Below are 17,745 nucleotides of genomic sequence, written 5' to 3'. Positions count from 1 at the left end.
CTCGTTTGCGGCTTGTTCTGGCCCAGATTATGTAAAGGTGAAGGTGTATTTTATCATGCTTTTTAGGCTGTTTACTGTATGTAAAGTTTATGCATAAACAGCTCCTGGTGAACACCCCAAAAGTATCCATAACGGTCCCTTGTACCTTTTATAAATAGGGGTGGTTCAGAAAAATTCTCCTGAGACAGGTTTATGTCACATTATGTTTGAGACTTCTAAGTTGTCACAATATCCATGACTTTATTACAATACATCCTAATAAATGCTGGCAGTCTCATTTTTCAGTGTTTTGGCTCAGTGTCTGATTCGATCGTGGTCGCTGCCTGCACACAACATTTTTGGTCAGATTAGAAGTAAATTACCCTACATGACTGAAGGTCCGTTCTGCAAAGGATTTGTACACACACACATACAGGTGCATCTCACTAAATTAGAATATCATGAAAAAGTTAATTTATTTCAGTTCTTCAATATAAAAAGTGAAACTCATATATTATATAGAGTCATTACAAACAGAGTGATCTATTTCAAGTGTTTATTTCTGTTAATGTTGATGATTATGGCTTGCAGCCAATGAAAACACAAAAGTCATTATCTCAGTAAATTAGAATACTTTATAACAGCTTGAAAAATGTTTTTAAAAATCAGAAATGTTGGCCTACTGAAATGTACAGTACAGACCAAAAGTTTGGACACACCTTCTCATTTAAAGATTTTTCTGTATTTTCATGACTATGAAAATTGTACATTCACACTGAAGGCATCAAAACTATGAATTAACACATGTGGAATTATATACTTAACAAAAAAGTGTGAAACAACTGAAAATATGTCTTATATTCTAGGTTCTTCAAAGTAGCCACCTTTTGCTTTGATGACTGCTTTGCACACTCTTGGCATTCTCATGATGAGCTTCCAGAGGTAGTCACCGGAAATGGTCTTCCAACAATCTTGAAGGAGTTCCCAGAGATGCTTAGCACTTGTTGGTCCTTTTGCCTTCACTCTGCGGTCCAGCTCAACCCAAACCATCTCGATTGGGTTCAGGTCTGGTGACTGTGGAGGCCAGGTCATCTGGCGTAGCACCCTTTCACTCTCCTTCTTGGTCAAATAGCCCTTACACAGCCTGGAGGTGTGTTTGGGATCATTGTCCTGTTGAAAAATAAATGATGGTCCAACTAAACGCAAACCGGATGGAATAGCCTGCCGCTGCAAGATGCTGTGGTAGCCATGCTGGTTCAGTATGCCTTCAATTTTGAATAAATCCCCAACAGTGTCACCAGCAAAGCACCCCCACACCATCACACCTCCTCCTCCATGCTTCACGGTGGGAACCAGGCATGCAGAGTCCATCCGTTCACCTTTTCTGCGTCGCACAAAGACACGGTGGTTGGAACCAAAGATCTCAAATTTGGACTCGTCAGACCAAAGCACAGATTTCCACTGGTCTAATGTCCATTCCTTGTGTTCTTTAGCCCAAACAAGTCTCTTCTGCTTGTTGCCTGTCCTTAGCAGTGGTTTCCTAGCAGCTATTTTACCATGAAGGCCTGCTGCACAAAGTCTCCTCTTAACAGTTGTTGTAGAGATGTGTCTGCTGCTAGAACTCTGTGTGGCATTGACCTGGTCTCTAATCTGAGCTGCTGTTACCCTGCGATTTCTGAGGCTGGTGACTCGGATAAACTTATCCTCAGAAGCAGAGGTGACTCTTGGTCTTCCTTTCCTGGGGCGGTCCTCATGTGAGCCAGTTTCTTTGTAGCGCTTGATGGTTTTTGCAACTGCACTTGGGGACACTTTGAAAGTTTGCCCAATTTTGCGGACTGACTGACCTTCGTTTCTTAAAGTAATGATGGCCACTCGTTTTTCTTTACTTAGCTGCTTTTTTCTTGCCATAATACAAATTCTAACAGTCTATTCAGTAATACTATCAGCTGTGTATCCACCTGACTTCTGCACAACACAACTGATGGTCCCAACCCCTTTTATAAGGCAAGAAATCCCACTTATTAAACCTGACAGGGCACACCTGTGAAGTGAAAACCATTTCCGGTGACTACCTCTTGAAGCTCATCAAGAGAATGCCAAGAGTGTGCAAAGCAGTCATCAAAGCAAAAGGTGGCTACTTTGAAGAACCTAGAATATAAGACATATTTTCAGTTGTTTCACACTTTTTTGTTAAGTATATAATTCCACATGTGTTAATTCATAGTTTTGATGCCTTCAGTGTGAATGTACAATTTTCATAGTCATGAAAATACAGAAAAATCTTTAAATGAGAAGGTGTGTCCAAACTTTTGGTCTGTACTGTATATTCAGTAAATGCACTGCTCCTTTTGTATCAATTACTGCATCAATGCGGCGTGGCATGGAGGCGATCAGCCTGTGGCACTGCTGAGGTGTTATGGAAGTCCAGGTTGCTTTGATAGCAGTCTTCAGCTCGTTTGCATTGTTGGGTCTGGTGTCTCTCATCTTCCTCTTGACAATACCCCATAGATTCTCTATGGGGCTAAGGTCGGGCGAGTTTGCTGGCCAATCAAGCACAGTGATACTGTTGTTTGTAAACCAGGTGTTGGTATTTTTGGCAGTGTGGACAGGTGCCAAGTCCTGCTGGAGAATGCAATTTCCATCTCCAAAAGCTTGTCGGCAGAGTGAAGCATGAAGTGCTCTAAAATTTCCTGGTAGACGGCTGCGCTTTGGTCTTGATAAAACACAGTGCACCTACACCAGCAGATGACATGGCTCCGCAAACCATCACTGATTGGGGAAACTTCACACTAGACCTGAAGCAACTTGGATTGTGAGCCTCTCCACTCTCCCTCCAGACTCCAGGACCTTGTGGAGTGCATCAATGACTGCCTTCTGGACATCTGTCAAGTCAGCAGTCTTTCCCATGATTGTGGAGCCTACTGAAACAGACTAAGGGACCTTTTTAAAAGCTTCGGAAGCCTTTGCAGGTGTTTTTTGTTAATTATTTTAATTTACTGAGATAATGACTTTTGTGTTTTCATTGGCTGTAAGCCATAATCCTCAACATTAACAGAAATAAACACTTGAAATAGATCACTCTGTAATGACTCTATATAATATGAGTTTCACTTTTTTGTATTGAAGAACTGAAATAAATTAACTTTTTGACGATATTCTAATTTAGTGAGATGCACCTGTATATACATTATGCACCATTATTTCTGCTCTCCTTATATTGATCCCTTCTATGAACAGGAGAACAATGGAGCTTCTAACACAAAACTGGAGCTTATCTAAGAAGCTGAGAGTCCCGGCAATAAGTCGCTTACAGAAGATGCACAATGTGGAAGTAGCTTTTCAAGCTTTTACAGAAAGAGAGGTACAGCTGAAAGATGAACGTGGTAAGTGACGAGCCGTTGTATAGTAGAGCTCCATTCCGTTTATCCTATAGGACTTCTAATATGCATGCCCGGATTTAGCATTTTCATGCCATTTGGTATAACTAAACACTACCTAGCATTAGAGGGAATCTGTCAGAAGGTTTTTTGCTATTTAATTGGAGGGAAACACCAGGTGAGGACAGAGACCCTGATTCCAAGAATGTCATTTGCTCAGCAGTTTGCTGTAGTTTCAATACAATCAGTGTTTTATCAGCAGGAGATTATCACTGCAGGACTAGGTCTCATGTTAAGACCAGACCTGCCAATTTGTGTAACCCCGGCCCCCACTTCTGATTGGCAGCTTTCTGACAGTGTACACAGGAAGCTGCCAATCAGTGGTGTGGGCGGGGTTATACACAGCTCAGCATTCTGACCTGTGCAACATCTACAGTACATCAGAGAAAATGGGGAGTCTGAAAACTGCACCAAGCAGCCCAGTAAGTGACACATTGCTGGAATCGGGCTCTCAGCCCCTACGTTATCCGGGTCTCAGATAACCTAGTAAAAACCTGCTGACAGATTCCCTTTAAAGTGAGGGCATATTGTATTAGATGAGAATCCTTTCTGTTTATCATTCAAAATATCTATAGCCTATTTTCCTGCCAGTTTTTGTCTGCTCGTACTTGGTTGAGCCAGTTGTGCAATTACTGTTCTTGTTAGAATTTTGAAGAATTGCTATGATTCCCCACCCAAAACGTTATTCCGATCTGATAAATCTGGATCCTCGCTAATCCGAAGAAAGAAGAAGCTTTGATTCTGTGCATGACAGGGCGTCCCAGGGGTCGGGCCCGGACAGTGATGGTATTTCCCAGTGATTAAACCATCGCTTTATCAGATGGCAAACACCTGTGCGCCTTTCAAATTATCTAAAATTGTAAAAATTAGTGCAAGTAGTGTAGGTTGTTATATTATTGTGCTGATTCACATGGCACCCTTAGTCTTGACGAGTAATATGGCATTACCATTCACATGTACATCATCTGCTCCTTTTAAGTGTTATGATGAAATGCCATACTTTTCCCATTATATATTGTAATTTGTTATTCTTTGCAGGTGTCGCTATAACATCCAAGGACATTGTAGACCGACATCGTGAACGAACGCTGGCATTGCTATGGCAAATTGTATTCACTTTTCAGGTACAATCTTTCACTAGTAAAATTCACAGATAGAAATCCACATGTACATAACTTTTATTCACCTTTTCCCTTTGTCCAAGAAATGTTTCTGAAACGACTAATACTTCTGCTAAGTTGTGTGTAATAAAACCCCTGAAGCACCTCTGCAGCTCCCCCTGTAGTGACACAGAAAATGGACCTGTGCTCATCTCACCAAGGCTAGAAGCACTTTAGGCAACACCACATCCCCCCAACAAAAATGACTTTAATTAAAACGTCATTTCAAATAAATTTAAGTTTTAGACCAATCAAACAACTGTTTTGGTTCAAACTGTTCTTTTTTTGCCAACTTTATTTTATATGGAGACCTCTAAATGGGGTTGTCTCATCATCTTAAATGGGTAACATTGCAAAGTGCTTATAACCATAAGCTACTTTGCAATCTACTTGTTAAAAATCCACTCTGTTCTCAAGAATGGAGGTATTTTTAATCCTAGTGTGCTCATTGCCCAAGTAACAGATCACCACCTCAGTCTATTAGTGGTAGAAAGTCTCATAGGCGAGGACCTTACATAAGCTTACAAGCTCCTTCTATACTCCTATAGTGCTTGTAAGTGTTGCTCTGCTACTGGTCAGATTGCTGGATCCTGTCGGCTCCACTTCAGAGTTGCCTCTGCTTGCAGCATCGGAGAGCGCACAGTTCGGACCAGTGGTGCAACCATTCCACTAGCCTAAACATTCCAAGAATCAGGACACCAGCCGGGAGGCAGGGGAGCGCTGGCTTACTGAAGATCAATGTTGACAGTTATCCTTTAAGACTGTTATGATAAATGGCTCCCTGCTGGAGGAACACAAGTGTTCTACATAATAACTTAAAGGGGTATTCCCATCTCCAAGATTTTATCCCAATATGTAGTAGGTATAATAATATTAGAGAATGCCTCCAATTAGAAATGTAGTATAGTTTTTCTGTTTTGCTATGTCTTTCTTTACTCATGTGCAGGCATTGCAGGACCCTAGGTATCCATGGTTACAACCACTGATATAGTGACAGCTAGTTGCTAGTGGCCGTAACCATGGATACCTAAGGTCCTGCAATGCCTGCACATGAGGAAAGAGACATAGTGACTCAAACTAAATTACATTTCTAATTGGAGGTATTTGATGATGTAATAATATTTATTTATTTATTACACCTACTACATATTGGTAAATATGAAATTGGAGATTGAAATACTCCTTTTGACTGGACCATGTCACCAAGGAAATAAACATGACTTGCCTGCAAATTTAGTGGTAATCTGCAAGTTAATGGCATTTCCATAATGTGTTAGGCTCACTGGAACCCCGGCTGTAAGGAGAAAGATCTATTCTCATTGCAGCAGCTTGCTTGCAGTCATCATGGTGGTGTAGGGAGATGTAACAGTCTCTGCTCTCTACAACATGACCCCCTGCACCTTGTCTGACAGCCTGCTCCGGAGTGTGCATGCTTGTAGAGCCGGCTGTCAGACCAGGGTGGGTGACATCAGCTCACTGTGTAGTGAGCTGTGACTATAATGGCCCCTGCACCAATGACTAGAAGCGAGCGGCTGCAGGGAGAGTGTAGATTAATTTTCTTCCTACAGCCGCTACTCCAGTAAGGCATCCAGGCATGATTTACTTGCATATGAGCACTGTATCTGCAGGTGACCTTTTGTAAGTGGCAGGCTCCCTTTAAGTATGTAGTGTGTCAGATTTATTGCATAATATGCTTTGACTGAGAACTTATTAATTTTTGCTAATCACAATATAGGTGGATGTCTTGCTCAATATCGATCAATTGAAAGAGGAAATAAAGTTTCTTAAAAGCAGTTATAGTGTGCAGAAAAAACTCGCCGCGCTCTCTGCTTTCTCTGCACCAACTATGTCAAAGAAGCGAGACAGTGAGCCCTTAGTGCCGGACAATTACAGTGAGCGAGTCCTCCTGCTTCTGGAGTGGGTCAATGCAGTATGTGCCTTCTACAGGACAAAGGTAAGACCTCATCTGTTAACCCCTTAATGACTGGAGCATTTTGCACTTTCTTTTTTTTTTTGCTCCTCTTGTTCAGAGCCATAACTTTTTTTTAATTTTTCTGTCAATATGGCGATGTGAGGGCTTGTTTTTTTGCAGGACAAGTTGTACTTTTAAACAACATCACTGATTTTACCATTACCATGTACTAGAAAGCGGGGAAAAGAATGTGGTGAAATTGCAAAAAAGTGCAATTCCATAGTTGTGTTTTTTTAGCTTTCATGAAGTTTTCAAAACTGCAGCTTGTCAATTATTTCATGCACGTAACATACGCAGCACTCTCCATTTGCATATGTAAAAAAATGCTGCAAAAAATACTGTGTGAACATACCTTAAATGTGAAGACTGACTGACTGTATTTTTTGGCAGGTTGAAAACTTTACGGTTTTCTTTTCTGATGGTCGGGTATTCTGTTACCTAATAAATCATTACCATCCAAGTTACGTGCCATCAGATGCCATATGTCAGAGGACAACTCAGACCGTAGAGTGTAGTAAAACTGGAACAATAGGACTGAACTCTTCCTCTGACTCAGACAGCTCTCTGGATATGTGGCCACGAACTTCTGATCAGGGTAAGTCATGTTTCTATGTCTACAGCAATGTGATGAGAAAATATTACAACATTCGGGCAGATTTATTAACACTAGCCTAAAGTAAGGCAAACTACAACCAGAAACTGTATGCAGCGGTCTATACTGTATAAAAAAACGTGGTTCTTGAGACAGCTTAGAGAACTTTCCTCCGCCCCATCTTACAGTGATGTTTGGCTGACATACTTCTCAGATGCAGTCTCCGATTGGGTAGCAAAAACTTTGTGGCAGATTCCCTTTATATTCTACTTTATAGCCTGGTTCCATTTCTTATCTGTAAAACTTCTAGTAAGTTGGAGAAAAGGTCTAGAACGTTTTTTTTTTTTTCTTTGGTTTTGTTACCTTGTATGAACTTGTGAATAGTTATAATAATGTATATTTATTATGATTTTTGTCCTCGAGGAATTGCATCTTCTTCAGCTTTATTTGAGGAGCTACTTCGAAATGAGAAGACAAACTTCAGCCTTGTGCAGAGTGCTACATCCGACCTCGGAGGGATTCCCGCAGTCATTCATCACTCTGACATGTCCAATACAATACCGGATGAGAAGGTATGGAAGAGATTTTGTTGTGACTGCATGTGATGTCTGAAAGGGGTTGTCTCATGCTTGTTTTTGTGTTATGCAGGGTTTTTTTTTTGCTTGTTTTAATCTCTTACTTCCCAATTTCATCCCCCATCTGCTGTTCCCTTCATAAATAAAAGTCCAGCATGTTGAGTTCTACAAAAAAAGCAAAGTTAAATTCTATAGTTATGCAATCACGAAAAAAGTAATCATCACCTGAGAATCCATTTTACATATGTTAATCTAACTGAAAGTCTTTCTCCTGCCGACCACACACCCAAGTCACCCCGGGTGTATGATAGTATAATGAAATCAGTCAGAATAGTTGAGGTGTGAAAAAGAGAAAGGATCTAGAGTTAAAAAGAAAAGTGAGAGTGTGGGAATCTGTGAGGAAGGGGGGTTGGCTAGATAGTTGGCAAGCTTTAGCTACTGCAAAGAGACCAGAACCACGAAGTGCAACAATATCCATTAAATTCTCTTCTTGTAGCGAGGTGTACACTGGAGGCCTACTGAGCCATCGGGGCCAAGGAGTGTTTGGGATTCGGAAAAATCTTGAAGCTCCAGCCAACCATACCAAGTCTTAGGCCACGGCCCCACTATCAGTATTTGGTCAGTATTTTTTCTCAGGAGTGGGAGCCAAAACCAGGAATGCAGAATTGGTGACTTGTTTCTATTGTACCTTTTTCTCTGATTGTTCCTCACCTGGTTTTGGCTCCCACTCCTGAGAAAAAATACTGACCGAATACTGATAGAGGGGCCGCGGCCTTATAGAATTTATCATGAGTACTGAAGCGAGGATGTTGGGTTTCCCATGCACATGATCCCGTTGACTTTAGAAATCGAAAGGGAAACTGTAATTTTTGCTTTACAGAGAATAGGAATGCATGACCGCTCTTCCTCCTCCATCATTGAGAAATCTCACTCTCCTCATGAGCAGAGTGTCTTGGTTTATTGTAGTATCACTTATCATTTTTTTTTTTACTATGTGACTAACAACTAGCAGGCAGGTATTTGCTAACTACTTACCTCTTCTACCCAGTGCTGGCTCAAAGCGGTCATTGCTGGCAATTCAGCTGCTCCACATCAACAGAGCAGATCTTCTCTTCCACTCCTCTGCTTTGTTGATGGGGTGTGACAGCTGACTTACTGCAGTTAGGCAGCAGGGAGCCAGCTGTCAATCAGCATGATGTTGACAGTCACACCCCGTCAGTAGAGTGTAAGAGAAGCTGCTGCTCTGTCGACATGACATCAGCTGAAGCCTGCAGGAACGGTCTATGACCACTCTGTGCCAGCATAGATCTGCGCTGGGCAGAACAGGCAGAAAGTTAGCAACTACCTGTCAGTTTAATTCTTGGGCCTGTAGTAAAAAAAAAAAATCCAAAAGTCCCGGACAACCCTTTTTAAAGGTCTTGCTTCTCTCAATGCAATGAAAGAGAGGTGCAAAACCCGAATATATGCAAAAACGAAAATGCCCGCATAAGCTTGTGTAATTGCGAAGATGCCCTTTACCCAAGTGTAAGAAATTTATAGGCATGGCTTTAAAGAACTAGGCACTCGGTAGTTTTAATCGAGGGGATGTTTATCAGCAATCCAATATATAGTATTTCAGCCCATAGTTTAGACCTTCTACAGATAGATGGACTTCGTATATGAGAGGCGTGTATGATGAGAAGTGCTAGTAGCATGGTGTCAGGACCACTGTGATCACACAACCTTACCAATAACTCTTCTCATACGCAGTCAGTGTATTTGATGACGGTCAAAGTCGTTGACCGAAATGCAATATATACTCGATTGCTAATAAAGATCACCTTGATTTAACTTCAGAGTGCCTGCTTGTTTTAGATCTAGGGGTAGGACCCTATTAGTGCACCACTGACTGACTGCTATGATCTACACGCTCTTGTAAGCCTAAGTTGAAGGAGGACTTGTGGGCTGTATTGTCTCATGCTTATAAATGTTTAAAATTGCAAAGTGCTTGTAAAAATATATTTTATACTTATTGCCAGCCACCTCAGCAGTGGCAAGTTTCCAAGACAAGGTGCACGCTTGCAAATTGTTTGCTATATAATCTTATTCTATTCATTTTTATTAATTTCAGATTGTGATCATTTACCTTTCATTCCTTTGTGCTCGGCTTCTGGATATTTGTAAGGAAGCTAGGGCAGCCCGTATTATTCAGGCGGCTTGGAGGAGACACAGACTGGTAGTAGAGGAACAATTATTGCAGGTGGGGCCTCTTATGATTTATGTATGCATCTCTCTTTATAGGTTCTCTGGGAATTGAAAAAAAGTTATAAACAATTTCTTAATACCTTTTAATTAGAAAATCACAATTTTTTTGTTAAGGGATGTCATCATTATACTACTAAAATGGCAGCTGTCTGTCTCACACAACAGTGTGAGCAGCCTCTTCTTACAAAGCACTCCTGGTATCCACAGTATTAGATCAGATAGGCAGGGTGGACAGCAGTGTGAGCAGCCTCTTCTTACAGCAACACTCCTGGTAGCCGCAGCATTAGATTCTTTTATGCATGGGAGCATATCTTCCATGAAGGAATAAAGGTGAGGTCCTTACTACAAATGCTCACAGGTGCCTGTACGATTAACACTTTTGGACAGGCTTCAGTGTAACAAGACAGTGGCCATGTTAATTCTTTAGTGATTGCCTCCCTTGAAATATACACGTGTGAATTGCTATTTAATGTTCTTTAAGAATATACGCTCTTCAATATTTTAATTGCAACATCAAATAGGAAAAAGTCATGGAGCTATGAAATGATGGAAACAGAAGAGCAAAAGTTTTTTCAAAACCTCTCAATGTATTCCATATTGAGTATGAGCACCAATGGCAGAAACACATACTTGCACATCTTGGCTGCTGTTAGGTTATTAATGGTTGTCTGAGGAATGTTCTGCCACGCTGAATGCACTTGGGCAAATTATCTTGATCTACTGCTGGCAGCTCCCTCTGCAATTGCTGTCCAATGACATCCTAGATGTGCTGGAGGGAGTCAAGTCTGGAGACACTGCAGGCCACGGTAGCATGTTTAGACCATGCAGGCTGCCTGCAGTAACATGCGGCCTGGCGTTATGTTGAAAATGGTTCCTGGGACACTTTGGAGATGAGGCTGTACCTCTGGTTCCACGATCGAATCAATGTAACGCTGAGCTGTTGGTGTACCTTGAATAAAGATTAAGGGGTCCTGCTATCATACATTATTCCTCGCCACACCATAATCATGGGAGTAGTACTGGTGTGATGGTTGCCTTGTTCACCAGACCAGAGGACGGAATGAAGCAATGGAAGTTTTGCCTCTTCCACGATAAGCCTGTGCTTTTACCTTGGACACATTTCTAGCTAGGGTTTGATCTGGAGACTACAAGGGCAAAGACACATGATTTGGTCGTGGAGCCAGTCCATTTTTCCAAAGAGTAGCACAAACATGTTGCCTGGCATTGTCAGGTTGGAAAATTCTCCTGTGACAGAGAACCACATGCTTTGCCTTAACATACTAGAATGGCCTGCAATGTCTCTTATGTCTCTTGACTTGTCTCCCCTGGAGCACAATAATCACATCATTGTTTGTTAATTGCAAAGGGAGCTGCCAGCAGTGAATCTTGATTATCTGCTGTCCAAAAGCATTCAACGCTGCGGAACATTCCTCACATAACCAATAATAACCTTCCTAATGGCAGTCAAGAAATGCAGGTGTGTGTATTGCTGTGCAGAATGCTGAATACTGAATAAATCAAGATATTTGGACAATTTTTTTTCCATTTTTTCATAGTTTGCGTAGAATTAATACATTTCTCGAACCTGTGATTTCCATTATCCCATGATATTTCTTTTTTGGCATTGCAATTTTAATTTTGAGGAGTGTTTTTTCAAATGGCATTTTCTATGTCTATATTTTTTTTAAAAAAAAAAAAAACCTCTTTTGCCGTGGCAACCCCTTAAAGGGAATCTGTCACCCCCTGGGATGTATATGACCTACTAATATGGGCATACAGGTGATAGAAATGATAAAACTAGTCCTACCTGTATGCCTCATATTAGTGTTCTTGTTGTTGTGAAATTGTCTTTATATCTTTGTTAATGATTCCTGCCAGGCCCCGGAAGAAATTCTCACCTCCCTTGCACCATCAGTGCCCTGTGATGTGCAGTTGACGCCTTAATCCCTGCGTCTTGCACTCCCTCACGATCCATACTTCTTCCTCTCTTCTGTGGGAGGAAGTCGCAGTGACTTGCCTGCGCAGAAGACCAATGAATACACTATTCAGGGATCTTCTGCGCAGGCGTCGGCGAGTCACTGTGACTTCCTCCCACAGAAGACAGGAAGACGTATGGATTGTGAGGGAGTGCAAGACGCAGGCGCGGGATTATGGCGTCAACTGCACGTCACAGGGCACTGATGTGCAGGGGAGGGAGCTGGCATGATAATGGACAGGAGGTGGGAGGAGTCATTAACATAAAGATATAAAAGACAATTTCACAAAAACACCAATATGAGGTATACTGGTAGGACTGATTTTAACATTTCTATCACCTGTATGCTCATATTAATAGGTCATATACATCCCAGGCGGTGACAGATTCCCTTTTAAAGAACCCCCCTCATTGACTTTTTTCCGCTAAACCTGTATATGTGTATGTAACGTAGTTATTTCTACGTTATCCACCGTTCTTCAGACTCTCTGGGTCACACTGCGCTCCTCATGAGTCTCCTGCTCCACAGACTTTCATTGTAACAGTCACGCATAGTGACCCAGAGTCTGCAGAGCGGCGACGTTACTGAGAAGAGCAGGAGAAGTATTGTCTCTTTATTCACAAAACATAAGCTGATTAGCCTTTTAAAGACACTGAAATGCTGAATTTCTGTGTCTTATGAAAGTAGAAATGTATGTAAAAAATTATTAGAGCTCTGTGTAATTTTGCATTTAATTTAACTTTTTGCTTTTACTAAAACGTTCTCGTATTTCATTGTCATATTTGGTTTGATTGAGCAAGATCATGAATATAACTTTGGCTGATGCCGGTATGTATGTATGTATGTATGTATGTATATATGCATGTACTTACCTGGCTTATCCTCTCTGTCCCCTTATTTGTTTTCCAGAGGAAGCACAAGGCAGCCTGTGTTGTCCAGTTTGCTGTACGCAAATTCTTACCACGACGTAGGGTTTTAAAGAGAATTTCTTCTGCCATTTTAATCCAAAAGCACTGGAGAAGATACCTGGCCTACAAGAAGCTGGTGGCATTAAGAGCTCTAAAGCAAAAAGAAATTGAGACTTGTGCAGCAGTCGTTCTTCAGGTGTGTAACTGTCTGCATTTTCTGCCCTTTGATTGACATTTACTACATGAGCGTCTCCGTTATGTTGGTGGAGCGCTGATACAATCTATTAATATAACTAACTCTGTTTTCCTTTTGTTTTGCAGAAAAACTGGAGAGGTTTTGCTGCTCTGAAATATTACACATCTCTTAAAGGATATGTTGTTCTCATGCAAGCAAGAGTCCGAGCTAAGATTGCTGTCTCTTCATATGAAAAGACCATGCGTGCTGTGAGAACCATTCAGGTCCATGTGCGCTCTTGGTTGTTGGCTACGCAGGAGCGGAACGCCTATCTCCATCTAAAATCCTCAGCTGCTGTTATCCAGTCTGCTTACAGGAGGTGGAAACGGGATAAGAATAACAGAGAAAACAGCGCTGCATTGGTCCTTCAGAAAGCCTACAGTGGATGGCGGCAACGCAAGCTGGAAGCCACGATGAATGCAGTCATTGTGATTCAGTCTCACTATCGTATGATTCAGGAACGACGTAAATATCTGACCTTGCGGGCGGCTGCAGTAAAGATACAGTCCCTGTGTAAAATGTGGCAGGAAAGAAAACATTATCTTGCCTTGAAACTAACAGTAATTTCTGTACAAAGACTCATCCGAGCTAAAATTTTGATGCTTAAAGAGAGAAAGACCTTCATCAGGAAAAAGGCGGCTTGTGTAGAAATCCAGTCTGCTGTACGAGGATACCTGGTGAGAAAGCGGATGAGCACCTGGAATAGCGCTGCAACCACACTGCAAGCTTGGTACAGAATGCAGAAGGCGAGAAAGGAGTATGTAAGATTGTGCAGAGCTGCTGTGACCGTACAGAGGAGACTCCGGGCACACAATGATTGTGTGCATTATAGGAAGGCATTCTTGTTAATGAAGCGGTCTGCTGTGCGATTGCAAGCAGCCTACCGGGAGAGCATGCAGCGTAGAAGAGTGAGGCTCCAGCATGCTGCAGCGGTTAGTATACAAGCAAAGTACCTATGTTATATGGTAAGGAAGCGCTATCTGAAAATGCGACAATCTGCACTCACCATTCAGAGCTGGTACAGAGGCCAGAAACATACAAAGAACGAAATGGAAAATTTCCGGAAAACAAAGAGAGCGATTGTTGTGATCCAAGCTGCATACCGTGGCCTGAAAGTGAGGAGGCAACTCCATGAGCAGAATGCCGCTGCAGTTATTATTCAGGCCGTACTTAGAAGATTTCTTGCCCAAAGAAGGTTTGTAGAAACTAGGAAGGCAATAATAACCATCCAGCAGCACTACCGGGCCTTATTGATTGGTAGGAAGGAAAGGCAAAAATACCTGCATGTCTGTCTGATGGTAAGAAAGATCCAAGCCATCTGGAGGGCCAGAAAAGTAAGAAGAGAGATCCTGAAGCTGCACAGAGCCGCAAGTGTAATCCAGTCCTATTACAAAATGCATGTCTGCCAATCACAGTATAGGACCATAAAGCGATCTGCTGAGATCATTCAGTGTCACTATAGAGCGCATCTTTCACAGAAACATCAGCGATCCCATTATTTAAAAATAAAAGCTGCTATTGCAGTCCTTCAATCTGCTTATAGAGGGTGGAGGATCAGGAAGAATATTTTGCATATTCATAAAGCAGCCTGCACTGTTCAGGCCTATTACCGCTCCTACAGACTCCGCAAACTGTACCTTAAATTGAGGATGAGCGCAGTAACCATACAGAGGTGGTACCGCAACACTGTAATTGCTCGGATGCAAAGAGCAGAATACATCCACTTCAAGAGGAATGTTATCAGACTTCAGTCCGTCTATAGAGGTGTGAAGACGAGGCAAAGACTGCATCAGATGCGAATGTCCGTGACTTTGATTCAGTCGGTGTACAGAATGCACAAGCAGAGGGTGGGGTACCAGACCATGAGGCGGGCGGCTGCGCTGATCCAGCAACGCTACAGAGCCGTGCTGCTACGCAGGACGGTGCAGAGCCAATATACTGACCTTAAGAAGGCCGCTTGCACTATGCAAGCAGCATTGAGAGGCAGAAGCCTTAGGAAACAGATGTGCCGCATGAATGTGGCTGCAGCTGTGATACAGTCACAATATCGAATGTTCAAACAGCGATGTTACTTCACCAAGCTAAGAAACGTCACCATAGCCGTTCAGCGACGTTACCGCGCGTCTCTGGAGAGGAACAAGCAGACGCTACAGTACTGCGAGATGAGACGTGCTGCAGTGTGCATTCAGTCATCTTTCCGGACAATGAGGCAGCGGCGAGAATTCAAGACTAAGCGAAACGCTGCAACGGTCCTTCAGGGGGCGATCAAAACATTTATAGCTAGACGCCAGTACCTTGCGCTGCGAAAGGCAGCCATAGTCGTTCAGAAAAGATATAAATTGAAAAAGCTTTGCGATCATCACAGACAAGAGTTCATCAAATTAAGAAGGGCTGCCGTTGTTTTTCAAGCTGCGTACAGGGGTTTCCGAGAGAGAAGGAAGCTTCAAGAGATGCACGCTGCTGCCACCGCCATCCAAGCAATGTTCAGAATGCACAAGACACGGGTCAGATATCAGAATCTACAGTGTGCATGTGTCTCCATACAGCGATGTTACAGGTCCTATAGATCCGCTCTACATGAGCGAGAAGCTTTCTTAAACCTACAGAAATCTGCAATAAAACTTCAGGCTGCTTACCGGGGTGCTAAGGTGAGGCAGGCAATAACTGAAATGAAGCAGGCCGCCTCCAAAATCCAAGCAGCATACCGGATGTACCTGTGCAAGTGTAATTATAAAAAAATGCAGTGGGCGGCATGTGTGATGCAGCAGAGATATCGGGCAAAGAAGATCAGAGACTTTGAAGTTTTACGCTATTCTTTTATAAAAGATGCCGCTATCTGTCTTCAAGCCAGTTATAGAGGCTGGCAGGTCAGAAAAGAGCTAAAAACCCAGGTAAAAGCAGCCACAATTATCCAGAGACACTTCAGAACGTACATTAAGCGCAGGAGCTATCTTACATTAAAGGAAACAACCATTCGTGTTCAGAGACTATATAGGACAACTATTATAGCCCGCCGGCATTATCGAGACTACCAGTCAATGCGGAAAGCTGCATCTTGTATTCAGGCTTTATACAGAGGATATAGAGTAAGAAAAGACCTTGATAAAAAGCATAAAATGGCCACTCGAATACAGTCCTACTTCAGGATGCGCAGAATCCTAGTTTTGTATAGGACCCAGCGCGAGGCAGCTTCTACCATTCAGATGTGGTTCCGTTCAGTTGTCGAATGTAGACAGGTACGGGGACGATTTCTTAAATTGCATAACTCTGCTGTCACTATTCAAGCGGGTTTTAGGGGAATGAGGGTGCGGAGAAGTATGAAAGCCATGAATAAAGCAGCCACTGTCATCCAGTCCAGTTATCGCAGGCATGCTCATCACAAATGCTACAAAAGGCTGATAAAGGCCACCCAAACTATACAGCAGCGATACAGAGCAAAAAAGGCAAGGGACCAAGATTTGTGCTTGTATCAAACCACCAAAAAATCTGCTATATTGCTTCAAGCAGCCTTTAGGGGAGCGAAAGTAAGACGACAGATTAGAAGAATGCACCAAGCGGCCACGAGCATCCAAAAGTGCACTAAAGCCCACATACAAAGAAAGAAATATATACTGCTTCGGTGTGCCACAGCTAGTCTCCAGAGAAGATACCGAGCCCTCCTTCTAGCCAGATCACAGCGCGCACTTTTTCTCACATTTCGAAAGGCGGCAACTTGTATCCAATCCGCATGGAGAGCATATAAATGCCGGAAAAGACTGGCACAGAGAAACAGAGCTGCAGCCGTGATCCAAGCCACTTATCAGATGTACAAACAGAGGAAATCCTATATCGCCTTGCAACAAGCAACAAGAAGAATACAGTTGTGCTTTAAAGCAAACGTGTTGAGGGACGAGGCAGTCATGCAATTTACCGCCCTAAGGAAAGCAACAACATGCATACAGGCCGCTTTCCGAGCTATGAAAACGAGAAAAGCTTCACGGAGGACGGCAGCGGCTCTAGTAATCCAGGCAGCGTTCAGGATGTATCAGGAAAGAAAAGCCTTCCTACGGATCTCGTCTGCAGTTCTGGTTATCCAAGCTGCCTTCAGAGGCTATATGGTTAGAAAAAGGCTCAAAAAAGTAGAAGCATCTGCTTGTTGTATACAAAACTGGTTCAGAAGATGTCGCCAAGTGCGTCTGCAGAGAGCCCAGTATGTGTCGCTGTGGGCATCTGCTGTAGTCATTCAGTCTGCTTACAGAGGATTGCTGGCGCGCAGGATGGTGCACCAAGAAAGAGCCGCACGAAAACTGCAGGCTTATCTACGTATGGTCGTGTGCCGGAAAAGGTTTGTGATGCTCCGACAATCCGCTGTGACGTTGCAGTCCTACTACAGGATGCACAGAATGAAGAACCTCTACTGCAGGCAGAGAGCTGCTGCCATCGTCATTCAGCAGCGGTACAGATCTCTGGCTATTACCAGGCAGCAGAGAATGGCTTACCTGGCCGTCCGGAGACGCCTGGTCTGTGTGCAGTCAGTGATGCGAAGATTTAGTGCTCAAAGGAGGTTCATGAAGGCTCGGTGTGCTGCAATAATGATCCAGGTGTGTATCTAGAGGTTTTCCTTATTTAAAGGGTATCTAAAAAATATATATCAGTCCAATACACCTAGAATTAGGTAACTACTAGTG

At 42.7% G+C, this 17,745-nt stretch overlaps 1 protein-coding gene and 1 long non-coding RNA gene across 3 annotated transcripts in view; one reads left to right on the top strand and one right to left on the bottom strand.

The window, feature by feature from the left end:
* ASPM (assembly factor for spindle microtubules) overlaps positions 1 to 17,745 on the top strand; it is a 57,241-nt gene that overhangs the window by 22,230 nt on the left and 17,266 nt on the right. For both annotated transcript variants that reach the window (XM_073642860.1, XM_073642861.1), the window contains exons 12-19: positions 3,217 to 3,362; positions 4,455 to 4,540; positions 6,312 to 6,530; positions 6,939 to 7,143; positions 7,564 to 7,712; positions 9,826 to 9,954; positions 12,845 to 13,039; positions 13,165 to 17,658. In XM_073642860.1, coding sequence (XP_073498961.1) covers positions 3,217 to 3,362; positions 4,455 to 4,540; positions 6,312 to 6,530; positions 6,939 to 7,143; positions 7,564 to 7,712; positions 9,826 to 9,954; positions 12,845 to 13,039; positions 13,165 to 17,658 — 5,623 coding nt within the window. The remainder of the gene's footprint in view (positions 1 to 3,216; positions 3,363 to 4,454; positions 4,541 to 6,311; positions 6,531 to 6,938; positions 7,144 to 7,563; positions 7,713 to 9,825; positions 9,955 to 12,844; positions 13,040 to 13,164; positions 17,659 to 17,745) is intronic.
* Positions 6,810 to 13,536, bottom strand: LOC141156655 (uncharacterized). Its single transcript, XR_012247697.1, has 3 exons — positions 12,808 to 13,536; positions 9,841 to 10,000; positions 6,810 to 7,880 (listed from the first exon to the last, which is right to left on the bottom strand). It is a non-coding gene; the product is annotated as an uncharacterized lncRNA (long non-coding RNA).

The sequence above is a fragment of the Phyllobates terribilis genome, unplaced genomic scaffold (assembly GCF_046119375.1).
Source record: "Phyllobates terribilis strain yellow unplaced genomic scaffold, ASM4611937v1 Scaffold_8__6_contigs__length_399053987, whole genome shotgun sequence".
Lineage (NCBI taxonomy): Eukaryota > Metazoa > Chordata > Amphibia > Anura > Dendrobatidae > Phyllobates > Phyllobates terribilis.
The sequence above is the reverse complement of the archived record's forward strand: the minus strand, read 5'-3'. Positions and strand labels throughout refer to the sequence as shown.